The 13,776-nt window shown below is 36.3% G+C and overlaps 1 protein-coding gene across 3 annotated transcripts; it reads left to right on the top strand.

Moving 5' to 3' along the window:
* Positions 1 to 3,773: 3,773 nt before the first annotated feature.
* Positions 3,774 to 12,164, top strand: LOC115922203 (plasminogen receptor (KT)-like). Of its 3 annotated transcripts, XR_004063358.1 has the most exons (6): positions 3,774 to 3,803; positions 5,340 to 5,444; positions 6,586 to 6,716; positions 8,456 to 8,562; positions 10,611 to 10,778; positions 11,074 to 12,164. XR_004063358.1 is itself a non-coding variant. In XM_030980577.1 (5 exons), the coding sequence occupies exons 2-5, from the start codon at positions 5,364 to 5,366 to the stop codon at positions 10,721 to 10,723; spliced, it is 432 nt and encodes a 143-aa protein (XP_030836437.1). In that variant the 5' UTR covers positions 3,774 to 3,803; positions 5,340 to 5,363; the 3' UTR covers positions 10,724 to 10,826. The 3 variants fall into 3 exon arrangements, 2 of the variants coding, with proteins under 2 accessions (XP_030836437.1, XP_030836443.1); XM_030980577.1 differs by lacking the exon at positions 11,074 to 12,164 and having other exon boundaries at positions 10,611 to 10,826; XM_030980583.1 differs by lacking the exon at positions 11,074 to 12,164 and having other exon boundaries at positions 3,788 to 3,803; positions 5,337 to 5,444; positions 10,611 to 10,826.
* Positions 12,165 to 13,776: the final 1,612 nt, after the last annotated feature.

The raw sequence follows: 13,776 nt of genomic DNA, 5'->3' as shown, positions 1-13,776 counted from the left end.
CCAGGCTCCTTAATGCTTATCTGACCGGTATAAAATGTCTTAAACTCCTGAGCTCCTGGGAGCTTCGCCCCCTCGATTCTAATTAGGGTCATGCCAGTTTCACAAAAAGGTATCAAAATATGCTCATCTGACAGTAATTAAACGCCTAAAACCCCTGAGCTTCCGGGGACTCTGCCCCTATAACGAATGGCCCTAAGGCGGGGCCCTGAATGCTTATCTGACCGTATTTAAATGCCTAAAACCCCTGAGCTTCCGGGGCTCTGCCCCTGGACCCCACCTTGGGCACTAAGCCGGGCCCCTAGATGCTCATCTGACCGTCATTACATGCCCATACCCCCTGAGCTTCCGGGGGCTCCGCCCCTTCACCCCCGCCGGGGCTTTGCCCCTAGACCCATCACCAATTTAAGCTATACGTTCTACCTGATCGTAAAAAGACCCCCGACCACTTTGAAAAACGTTTAGCGGGGCCGCATGTATGAGCCCGGATTTTTGTCTGCCCTCCAAACGTTTTTGCTCATTACACCACTGCTGGTCACCATTACGTTCCAATATTTGGCTCGCATAATTCCAAATTTTGCCCCCCCCCCCCCCCTTCTAAGAAATCCTGGATTCGCGCCTGGGCTGATCTATCATGTCCCTAATCCTCAGCAAAGGAAGGAAGCGACAGAGAGTGGAATTTGTTACCGTAAAGCATTATGCGAACGGTGGCGTCCCCTGTACTATTATGTCTTTTTAAAAATATATTTTTCTATTTAGCTTATAATATTATATGGAGACATCTTAATGATCTAGCTAATATTCTCCCGCTCCAGTGATGAAAATCTTGCCCCCCCCCCCTCCTTCGACTGAGAGTCAAATTTGTGAAAATTTGATTTGGTGACAAGACGATATATTTTACAAGAAAACCACTTCAGCCCCCCCCCCCCGAAAATAAATATATAATTGTCCGACATTGTCCGACATTAAATTTCCATTTTCCTAAATAAACCTGTGAAACCTCGGTATTTCGATACACAAAAGAAGTTTACTAAATTTGGCGCATGGTTTAATAGTGTTGGCACTCGGTTAAATGGTGCAGGTTTGTTTGAGACTATAAAGCCTTTAGATGGTTTCATTAATGATTATATCGAATCAAATCATATACTGACCGCTTTTATCGAACATTATAGTATCAAATTTGCATTTTCCTAAATAAACCCGTGAAACCTCGGTCTTTTGATATACAAAAGAAGATTACTAAATTTGGCGCATGGTTTAATGGTGTTCGCACTCGGTTTAATGGTGCATGTTTGTTTGAGACTATAAAGCCTTTAGATGGTTTCATTAATGAGATATATATTGAATCAAATCATATACTGACCGATTTTATCGAACATTATAGTATCAAATTTCCATTTTCCTAAATAAACCCTGGGACCTCGGTCTTTCGATACACAAAAAAAGTTTACTAAATTTGGCACATGGTTTAATGGTGTTGGCACTCGGTTTAATGGTGAAGGTTTGTTTGAGACTGGAATCCCTTTGCATGGTTTTATTAATTAGATTATCTCGGATCAAATTATATACCTTGTGATGTAATTGAGCATCTTACCAGTATTAAATTTCCATTTTCCTAAATATACCCGGGAAACCTCGGTCTTTCGATACACAAAAGAAGATTACAAAATTTGGCGCATGGTTTAATGGTGTTGGCACTCGGTTTAATGGTGCAGGTTTGTTTGAGACTATAATAGCCTTTAGATGGTTTCATTAATGAGATATATATCTGATCAAATCATATACTGAGTTATGTAATCGAACATTATAGTATCAAATTTCCAATTCCCTAAATAAACCCGGGAAACCTCGGTCTTTCGATGCACAAAAGAAGATTTCTAAATTTGGCGCATGGTTTAATGGTGTTGGCCCTCGGTTTAATGGTGATGGTTTGTTTGGGACTGGAATGCCTTTGCGTGGTTTCATTAATGAGATATATCTCGGATCAAATCATATACAAAGTGATGTAATCGAACACTATAGTATTACAATTTTCATGGTGCTAAATAAACCAGTGAAACCTCGGTCTTTCGATACACAAAAGAAGTTAACTAAATTTGGCACATGGTTTAATGGTGTTGGCACTCGGTTTAATGGTGAAGGTTTGTTTGAGACTATAGCATGCCTTTGCGTGGTTTCATTAATGAGATATATCTCGGATCAAATCATATACAAAGTGATGTAATCGAACACTATAGTATTACAATTTTCATGGTGCTAAATAAACCAGTGAAACCTCGGTCTTTCGATACACAAAAGAAGTTAACTAAATTTGGCACATGGTTTAATGGTGTTGGCACTCGGTTTAATGGTGAAGGTTTGTTTGAGACTGGAATCCCTTGCATGGTTTTATTAATTAGATTATCTCGGATCAAATTATATACCTTGTGATGTAATTGAGCATCTTACCAGTATTAAATTTCCATTTTCCTAAATAAACCCGGGAAACCTCGGTCTTTCGACACACAAAAGAAGATTACAAAATTTGGCGCATGGTTTAATGGTGTTGGCACTCGGTTTAATGGTGCAGGTTTGTTTGAGACTATAACAGCCTTTAGATGGTTTCATTATACTGAGTTATGTAATCGAACATTATAGTATCAAATTTCCAATTCCCTAAATAAACCCGGGAAACCTCGGTCTTTCGATGCACAAAAGAAGATTACTAAATTTGGCGCATGGTTTAATGGTGTTGGCACTCGGTTTAATGGTGATGGTTTGTTTGAGACTAGAATGCCTTTGCGTGGTTTCATTAATGAGATATATCTCGGATCAAATCATATACAAAGTGATGTAATCGAACATTATAGTATTACAATTTTCATGGTGCTAAATAAACCAGTGAAACATCGGTCTTTCGACACACAAAAGAAGATTACTAAATTTGGCGCATGGTTTAATGGTGTTGGCACTCGGTTTAATGGTGCAGGTTTGCTTGAGAGTATAATAGCCTTTAGATGGTTTCATTAATGAGATATATATCTGATCAAATCATATACTGAGTGATGTACTCGAACATTATAGTATTACAATTTTCATTTTGCTAAATAAACCAGTGAAACCTCGGTATTTCGATATCCAAAAGAAGATCACTAAATTTGGGGGCATGGTTTAATGCTGCTGGCACTCGGTTAAATGGTGAAGATATGTTTGAGACTTATAGCCTTTAGATGGTTTCATTAATGAGATATATATCGAATCAAATCATATCGAGCAACTTACCAGTATTAAAATACATGAAACGCCTATTATTTTACTAAATATTGTGGCTGTCAACTATTTAAGCAACATGCAAGTATAGGTGGGTTTAGGTAGGCCTATAGGTAGGAACTGCATTGAACTGCTGGGTGCACATGTTTTCTTTTCTTCAGTTTTCTTTTTTCTACAAATCATCTTTTTGAAAGTTCCTTAGTATGAAGCCACGAAAGAGTAAACTATTATGAAAAAAAAATACCTATTTGTTATTACAAAACTAGCTAGATTAGGGAGTGTAGTTGCTTTCAATTCTCTGTTCGTACTTGGCTTCACGGAGTAATTCGTCCTTTATAGCGATTCTCTTCATTCCGGAGCAACGTATATGTTCTAATACTTACAAACGTACTCGTGTACTAATATGTGTATATGACACACTACGCACGCCGCACGTCTGTGACGTAGGGACTAATGAATATTCATGACTCCACTAAAGCTCGTGCCAATATATGCTACCAGCTTGCACACTCAAGATCGACGAAGCGAAACTTGAAGTTGACGCATTTTCATTTGAAGTAAGTTTTAATTTTCCTTTGATAATGAGCTAGATCATTCTTCATTAATAATAATGTGATATATGACATAATGCGTAGTAAGTAAATTTAGAGTTAAATTTTCTACTGTAGCGATTATACTGCACTAGATCTAGAGCCTATGTCTATCTTACCTTTTCGATTCTCAGATATCTTGACAGAACAGGCAGTGCAATTGGCACTGAGAAGGCAGCGGCTACTGAATGTCAGTCTCGCCTGTTCCATGCCGTGCCACTGTCGATGGAGCGCCGCTGGAACTGAAGTCCAGCTAGACTCACACATAGCTGCATTACTATCCTGGCTGTGTATAAAAACTCTTCCATTGATTCTCAACATTTCAAACACCACTGTACTATCGGTACTTTAGTGACAATTAATGACACCTAAATAGCAGTAAAATATAATCTTTTCAACTTATCGATGCTACTTGTTAGAAGGAATATTTTGAAAATTCAAATTGTGAGTCTACTGTCAAACTTGCCGATCAGCCTCATCGTATTCATTGTGTGCATTAGTGTGCAATTGTGTGTATTGTGTGAAAGTTTTGCCTTTCAGCACGTAGTACAGCACTAGAGGTCCATACACAAAGTCTCTATGCTTTGCTGGATTGGCTAGACTCGGCTTCACTATTGTTAGAAGACTGAAACTTTGTCGTTATTAAAGGGGCATATGTTCCCCGTATTGTACTGGTTTGTACCATCTTTGTGACCGACTGAATGCTGATTTTTATTTATCTATTCATATTTATATTGTTGTATTGGGCCTTCCTCACCATTATAATAATTTTAAAATATTACATGTCGACTATCACCTTTAATAGAAGTTATACTTTCGATTTTTGCCTTCTTACTTGTAAGTTTTGATTATAGACATGTAACTATTTCTATATATGTCTTTATTTCTATTGTCTTCTACATTTGTAAAGCGCATTGAATTACCTTCGGTAATTAAATGCGCTATATAAGAGCTAAATGTTATTATTATTATTATTATTCCAGAGGACTACAAGTTGATAAAAATTTATCGTACATAAGATTTTTACTCTCAGTTACAAGTGTCTCAATATTAATCAGGCCCCAGCATACCTAGTTGATCTACTCCATTTGCACATGCACATTCATGTATTGCACATGATCAGCCAGTAGTAAAACACTTAACGTCCCTCGAGGCTCGAACTAGTAAACAGATTAGGTGATAAGGCCTTTTCCGTTATTGCCCCCACAACTTGGAACTCCTTACCCCCTGTACTTTAGAATTGTCATACTCTCACAGTTTTTTCAAGAGATGTCTGAAAATACATCATTTCTAATTTGTTGTAAAATTCCTCTCTGTTTGTAATTGATGTAAGCTTTGTATGATAATGTTCTCTCTCTTTTTAGGTAAGTATTTCTTGTATATATGCGCTTTGTATATAATGAAAAGATGCTCTCAACGTAATATATTATCATTATTATTACAACTACCATTATTTTATTATTCTATTCTATTTCATGTATACTCCAACCTCTACCTTAGCAGAGGTTGTACACCTACTACATCACCATGGGGTCAATGATGGCTAAAGCTATGGATCAGAGCTTCCAGAAGAACAAGGAGTTTATGACAGAAATGCAAGTCACAACTGTAAGTTTATAGTAGTGCTTTGGTCAAACGTTTAACTGTCCGGTATCCGACTGTCCATGGCACTATCCGTTTTCAATTGGACGGTTTTGTTTTGATTTGTTTTTTGTTTTTAATTGGTAAAATCAAAAGAAATCACATTATTAAAAAATAAAGTACATAATTAGAAACAAAATCACTAAACAAAAACGGAGACTTTACTGTTAGACATGCATTGGAATAATGACTGGGTGTCACTTTGTTCTTGAAGCTAATAAATCAAGGTTTGCCGACATTATAGTCATCATAAGTCAACCCTGACTGTTGAATGTGAATTGCAGAGCAACAATCTACATGATGACAATCAATTGCAAGATTGTAGATTGAGAAGTTGACTCGTAAAAATAAGTTCCCAGCCTTGTATGCACAATGTAAATTATTTGTAAATATTGTGATTTTTCTTTTAATTTTCTAATTAAAGGTAAAGACCAGTTATGGTCATGCGATTGCATTGTGAAAGAAACATGGTGGAATCGATCAGAAAAGGTTGATCATCTAGCATATAAGTATTGGTGTGTACTGCAAGGTTCTGGAATCATCAAAATGATAAGAAATTGGGGAAAACAAGTATGGTAAAACCGGTCACTCAAAGATTTTTTACTATTTTGAGGCTTTTCTTGATCATTTTGAAGCGCAATTTTTTAGGGCTTCAATATTACACCATATATTACAGACACGGATAACATGTAGGACCGTGTATCTCAAATTTAATATTGTTAAACGATACCTTTAAGAAAGCTTTGACATCTAGAGGAAGCTTCATCCCCAAGAAATTTAAATTGATTATGCTAAAGCATGCTACATAGTTTGCACAGCATTGTGAGTATCTGTAAACTGATGCCTGGCTGGAAAGCTCCCCAGGGAATGGAGAATGTGCATAAATTGTGTACAGAGAAACTTGCATCTGATGACTGGGGTAATAATACATCTTTAAAGCGATTAGAGACATTAGAGACTATTATTAACCACATTTGTTTTATTACCTGACGAAGTGTTGCAGCGGCGCACGAAACGTTGTGATCTTTCAGATCCCTTGTTGACCATACATTGCGAGACAAACAAATATCACTAGCGATATCATTTTGACACATTTGTTTGTTTCCAGGTACAACGTCAAATCCAGATGCAGAATAAGATGAGACAGCGAGGCATGGCTATGCAGCTTGCTGGATCTAGAGAATTGTTTAATTGGTTAGCTTCATTCTACGGTGTAGTAGCAGTAGCAGGCCTGGCAGGGTAAGGAATTCTTTATAAGGTCTATTATTATAAGGACAATCCAACCCTTGTAATAATTTTATTGAATGAAAGCAGTAGAATCAGAGAAACAGGATAGCGAAAGTTTGAAATATATCAGACCAAAATTAAGAAAGTTATGAATGTTAGATATAGGAGGTCATTACAGCTATGTGAATCTCAAATTGGCAATTTTGTCTGTAGAATGTGACGTAGTGACAGATACTTTTCCGTTTGATGCGTACAGAAATATCACTAATTTCTGTTTTTCTCCCAAGTGCCTTCACCCTTGGGGCACTACTCAAAATATAATAATGATAATATGTATGTTTACCCAGGGTAGCCTAATCAGTATTCATACTGTTCTCCCTGAGGGCCCTGCAATCATATTCTAACCCCGGCTTTAACCAAGCTACTATTAAAAGTGCTCAAGCATTCAGGGAATTTCTTCCTACTGGGTACCCATTTACCTCACCTGGGTAGAGTATGGCAAATGTAGATTAATGTCTTGCCAAAGGACATTAGTGCCGCGGCGGGACTCGAACCGGGAACCGTGCGATCCACAGTCCGGTGACGTATCCACTAGTCCACAACACCTTCACATATATCTTGGAGAGTATAGTATTAGTTTATTACAGGTCCTCTAAAAAGGGAACATCATCCTTCGAGTCATACAATTTTGAAAAATTGAAATGTTAGTCATTTTCTGTGTTTGAACAAAGAAAAGTTTTCCGCCATCTCATCACATAGACATTATCAATTCAGCCAATTTGAAGAGCCCATACCCATAGTGATTGCAACTTTCAAAAATTCATAACTTTCTCATGTTTTGTCTGATTTATTTCAAACTTTCACCAGTATGCTTCTCTGATTTTTCTCTCTTCTTCTAGAGTATTTTGCCATCAAGGTTAGATTTCCATTAATATACACCACATTAAATCGCAATGAAAATAACACAGCGAATCATAAATTTATTTTGTACCATAATAGGTCTGATATTGCACATCCAGTCTCTTTGAAATAAGTACAGTTAGAAGTTTCAATTAAATTCATTTATTTGTTCAACCATCAACATGTATAGTCACTTGAAGTGAATATCAGTATAGTACTTGTTTTAAATGAAGAACCATATATGAACATTTAAGAAAATGGAGCAATTGTCTTATTTATTACTTGTAATTCCTTTAGAAGTGAAATATTATTAGGATTTAGCTGGAAAAAATCAACACCCTTTCCCGTCTCTTTTTCATCCAAGTCACCTGTCTTTTATTATTATTATTATTATTTTGTTTTTTGTAATGTAATGTAATGTTTCTGTTCTTTGTTACACACAAATACACAGATACTTATGCACTGTTATTAAACATTGAAATGTATATGAATAATAATACACAAGATCACATATTGTTTCAAATGATGCCACCTGTTGAGAGATGACAAGACAACTATAATACCAGTAACTCTGATACATGCAACTCTACCTTACCACATGCAGCAGGGTACCTACATGTATATATTCATACAGATGTTCGTTAGGGCCCGGTTGTTTCGGAGTACCTTGTTGCGCTCTGAAAGTGACTGAGGAAAATTTATGGCAAAGGTAGAGCCTTGCCGAACACGGGAAAAATGGAGAGACTTCGCACTATGAATAGCGTCTAAAATGCCGCCACCCCCCTCTCTCTGACATGTTGTGTTTAATGCAAAGTTTGTTTGTTTGTTTTTATTTATTATTTATGATACAGTGCTGCTAAAGGAAACAAGGCTGCTCTAGTACCTCTGATCCCTCTCACCTTCTTGGTCGGTTATCAATGGGATTATTGCTTCAATACCAAGGTTGAAAGAATAAGAAGTAAGTTAACATTCCTTTCTTAAAATCCTCTTTACAGCATTGTTGTCGGGTCAACTGGTCTTTTGAAGTGTTTATTATTTAAAGAGTTGATATAAAAGATAAACTCCAGTTGAGTTCTGGCAAAAAAAAGAAAATTAATTTTCACAGAATCAAACGAAATTTACACTAGATGTTCGAGATTACAAATAAATGACATGTGCCAAACAATTTTGGAAGAATATGTATACTGGCTGAGTAATGAGCATAGAAAGACAAGGAAATTAAGGTAGTACTAATCCTGACACCATGAGTGTTGTCCCATATATAGCTTTCTGTGTACAGTGCTTGTTACTTACCAAGACTCTGCCAAATTTATTATGATTTTGATGACTCCAGAACCTTGCAGTGCACACCAATACTTACATGCTACATGATCAACTGTTTTTGATCCATTCCACACCTTTTCTTTCACAATGCAATCGCATTACCAGAACTCACCTTTATCTTTATTCGCAACTTATTTGTGATTGATATCATTCGCAACTATGTAAATAGCAGATAGGAGACTGGAAACTTGCGATTGATTGGAGGATCGATCGCAACTCTTTGTAAGATAGGGCCCAATGAGTGTTGTGGAGCATATTATGAAGAGATTTGTAATTGTAAGGAAAGAATTATAAAAATACTCTGTCGATTTGTTTGGATTATTGCTTTGAAATGTTAATAGTGACCACTCACCAAAGATGGTTTATCATAGACATTATAAAGTTATCCCATAATCTCTCCACAGATGTTATCCTTAAAAAGTGAAATTTAAATTTAGGATATCAGCATGAAAAAAAAAACATGTTCAGAGCAAAGTTTTTGTTGTTAATTAGATCATTTTATATGTGAACTGGTCCAGTTATTCTAATGTGGTACTTTTATCAATCAAGAGGGGGAGTGGAATCTCTAATTTTAAGAATATTCCTCCATCTCTTAATAGGTCCATGATATGCTTGAATCCTAGTGGTCCACAAAGTAATTTATCATTCTGGCCTCTATAATACATTATTCAGAATCACTCGACAATATGATCACAGACTAAGACATTTGCCTCACCCTACCTAGGTGAGATAAATGGGTACCTGGCAGGAATTAATTTAAAATGCTTGAGCACTGTAATGGCAGCTGTGCTAAAGCGGGGTAATAATAATGGAGCTTCAGGGTCCCATCTTATAATGAGTTAATAATAATCACAATAAATTAGCGATTTATATCGATCGCAATTATGTGCATAACTCTTAACCCTATATAGCCCCCGGCTATTTTGAAACTGCATAGCCCGGGGGGGGGGGGGGGGTGCTTCTAAGCCCCCCCCCCCCCCCCCCCCACCTATGATCTCGGCCGTTTCACTGCCGATCGCCGCGAAAATTTGCATACATGTCAAGTGAATGTATAGAATACTATGGTAATTTAATTTTTTTGAAAAATTCACTATTTGCATATTTATGGTAATTTATGCAAATAAGGTCATAAAATTTACATTTTCGCACATAAATCATACATTATTCATATTTAAGCATTCTTTTTCACTACATATATTTGTTAGACCCTTTGGAATAATAATACAAGACAACAAGTTGAAAGAGCCAGGTTATTCCTTATGTTATCTCTTGTTTTGATAATTTCTTATGTATTTCATAGTTTTTTTAACTTATGTATTTTATTGTTTATGTTGTTTTATATTTATCTTTATTTGAAAAATGAGATTTCCATATGTTTTGTACACAAATCACAAAAATGAGCGATTTTCAGGATGACATGCAGAGAGGAAAGGACACGTGACTTTGTAATGGTAGGTCCGATTTTCGAAAAATTTCTTTCAAAAGATGCGCAAGACTTGAAAGAAAAAAGTCACGAAATTTCAGTGCAAGATTTTCTTGCGTTAAAAAATTATCGCAAAAAATGTCGAGGGGGGGGGGGGGCTTCTAAAGACATGGCCCTGGAGTGGCAATGTGCCAGGCGCTATATAAGGCTCCACTATAATTATTATAATATTAATAAGATTGTCTTGTTTGTTTTGACAGAGGAAGCTGAGCGTATTCTGAATGAAGAACCATCCATCTTAGCTCTCCCTTGTGGCCTTCCAACCTTTGAGGATATTGAAGCATCTAGGGCGCAGGCATCCAAACAGGAATAACTCTCATAGATCTGCTATTAAAAGCAATCGTTTCAAGTGCTCTTCTTCTCTGCATGTTCCAAGGGGTTCTAGGACACCTACCCAATGGACATCCACCCCCCCCCCCCCCCCCCCCCCCCCCCCCCCCCCCCCCCCGGATAACCACCCCCAGCCAACTACCCCCTAGGACAACTACCCCTAGGACAACTACCCCCCGGGGCAACTAGCCCCCAGACAACTACCCCCTAGGACAACTACCCCCTACGATAACCATCCTCTAGGTAAACTATCCTAAGGGTAGTTGTCCTAGGGGGTAGTTAACCTGGGGTGGTTATCCGGGGGGTGGATGCCGGGGTAGGTGTCCAGATATGGTTCCAAGGGTATGAGAGAGAGTTACAAGAAATAGATACAGAAATGGTCCCTCATTATGCAATATTGATATGAGAGAGATTTCAGTGAGGTTTATTGACCCATGCTATGTGCTTCTTGAGCAGTATTTGATGGGCAATTTATACAGAGATGCCCACCAATTTTAGCTCATATAAAGTTTGCTCCTTTAGAGCAAGTACACTATATTAACTAAATATGAAATGACTGTAAATTATGGTCAAATAACTTCTTCTCCTTTTCTTTTTTAAATAATTGATATTTGTAGATTCAATTAAATCACTGATTTAATTGATTTATTACACACAAACGATGAGGACTATAAAATCTATTATCTGATAGCCAAGAAAATTGCAGTATAGTTGGTTTGGTTGGATCATCACAATAATCTAAATTCAGTCGCCCCAGAGTATGAGAAAATATAGTTTCTGACCTGTATTGAAATAAGCAGATCTCAGGATAATTTATGATGTAATTGTTAGTTTTTACTTGATTTGTGAGGTATGTCATATTTACTTCCAAAAGAATTGTTAATAATTGTTAATGATATTCTATAATTTGAAGTCTCTATCGGATATATTTTATTGTCTTATTGACTGAATGAAATGATAAGTGGCCTGTAACATAAAAAGTTACAATCAATTCTGTCTTCCCAAGATTAATCTGTTTCTGATTACTGGTAGTTGTATCTCTTTTAATCAATCGTAACTTTACAGTAAATTTTAAATAAATTTCATGTTCGGGAAAGATTGGATACTCAAAAGAGCAGGCAATAGAAAACTCTATTGAATATAAACTTTTAAAAACGTGAATTTTGTGTTAAAGACTATTGCAAAAACTCCCATTTTTATAGAAAATAATTTCAGATCATAGTAGATTTTATAGACTGATTGATTTGTAACCTGCAAGATCCACCATGAAGCTCATTTATGTGCAGGATATCATTCAAATATTTCTTAGTTGATAATCATGTCCAAAATTCAAGTATTACTAAAAAATGAAATCTCTAGTGATATTTTGATTAATTACCTAAATTGAATGACAGGAGACGAGGCAAAGAAAGATTAAAGGTAAAGACCAGAATATGGTCATGCGATTGCATTGTGAAAGAAACGTTGTGGAATCGATCACAAAAACTGCAAGGTTCTGGAATCATCAAAATGATAAGAAATATGGCCCAGTCTTGGTAAAGTTACAAGCACTGTACACAGAAAGATGTATATGGGACTATACACACACGTGCGCGACACGTGCGTTTATCTCTCACAGACCATGTAGATAAACTAATTTACCAAATATGTCAATTAGTAGGCGGTTTCCCGGCAAAATTGTTATCATCATGTATTCATCAAAACATATTCTTTCACATGATTGGTAATAAAGAGCTTCCATTTCATTTTTTGATATTGGGGCGTTTCCAATACTGGTCTTTACCTTTAAAGTGATTTGATTGAAATAATGTTAGAGGGCCATGTATACTGAACATGTAAGAAATGCTGTCATGTTTCAGAATATTTTAACGTGTATATTGTGATAGAATTTAATTTGTATATTTCTACGTGCGGTCGGCATTTATTATGCTGACAAAAAAACAACTCATGGAATTAAACTCTTTGGTGGTGTGAATTAAGGTTTAGACTTTGCAGCTTGTAAATGGTGTATGTTTAGAGTCAGAGTACTAGTAAAGATAGTTTCATTATGACCAAACCATTAGAAATATGACGGTGCTGTACTGTACCCTTGAATCTAAATTGAAGTATGGTGGTTTGAGTATAGAGATCTATTTAGATATAACCTTTGACCTGTTATGTGGTGTGAAATGTGGTTTAGATTTGTTATCAATAAACAGATATTGAATTATTTGACAAACAGGCTAGCCTCTCTCTCATTCTGCGCTGCCATGTACTGTGCATTTAAGAAGACTGTGATGTGGGCGTGGCCCGGGGGGCGTGGAAAGAGAATGAAGGAATAAGAGGTGTCCATCTGGGCCCTGTTCCATAAAACTCAATACCATTATCAAGTTACAAGCTACCGTTATAAGCTACTGAATCCTGGCATCTGATTGGCTGAGAACAAATTTGTCAATAGAAATTTAGAAGTTGTTATAGATACCAAGTTTTATGAAACGGACCCCAGATTGAAGATTCCCCTCCAGTCCAATGCTATGTACATTGTGAGAGTGTCCTAAAATATTGCTTTTTATTATTTATTTATAAAACACCATATCAAAGTACATCGTAACATAAGGCCTAATATTTGTATTGAATTGAATTGTATTTATTTACCACTTTCATGAAAACATACAAAAGCAAAGAATACAATAAAATATTTCTTGCAAACATAGATGAGCCAATACAATGGAAAATACACTAAAGGAAATTACGAAGTGGATGGATCATCAAAAAATTTACTGAGAAGTATAGGTAGATGATCCTAAAAATGTACACACACAAAAAAGGACAAAGAAAATACAATAATACAATGGTAATTACACACATAAAAAAATGTGGAAGTCAAACTCAAAGCTTCTGTATCAGTTGAAGACTGAAGTTATAGATTATGCTTTAAATTGTTTAAACATACACATTGTTTAAGTTTTGGGGGTTGCCTGTTCTAGGTAGTGGGTCCTTAAAATGGTACTCAAATATACTATTTGAAAATGAAAAATTATATATTACACGAGTGTC

Source organism: Strongylocentrotus purpuratus, unplaced genomic scaffold (assembly GCF_000002235.5).
Source record: "Strongylocentrotus purpuratus isolate Spur 01 unplaced genomic scaffold, Spur_5.0 spur5_contig_820, whole genome shotgun sequence".
Classification (NCBI taxonomy): domain Eukaryota; kingdom Metazoa; phylum Echinodermata; class Echinoidea; order Camarodonta; family Strongylocentrotidae; genus Strongylocentrotus; species Strongylocentrotus purpuratus.
Note: the sequence above shows the minus strand (reverse complement) of the source record. Positions and strands in the feature narration are given on the sequence as shown.

What these genes read in the sequence shown, in the direction of transcription:
- LOC115922203 (XM_030980577.1), top strand. Translation starts at nt 5,364, where the DNA reads ATGGGGTCAATGATGGCTAAAGCTATGGATCAGAGCTTCCAGAAGAAC. An exon ending in CAGAAATGCAAGTCACAACT is followed by an intron (nt 5,445 to 6,585) that starts GTAAGTTTATAG and finishes GTTTGTTTCCAG; the next exon opens with GTACAACGTCAAATCCAGAT. An exon ending in CAAGGTTGAAAGAATAAGAA is followed by an intron (nt 8,563 to 10,610) that starts GTAAGTTAACAT and finishes TTGTTTTGACAG; the next exon opens with AGGAAGCTGAGCGTATTCTG.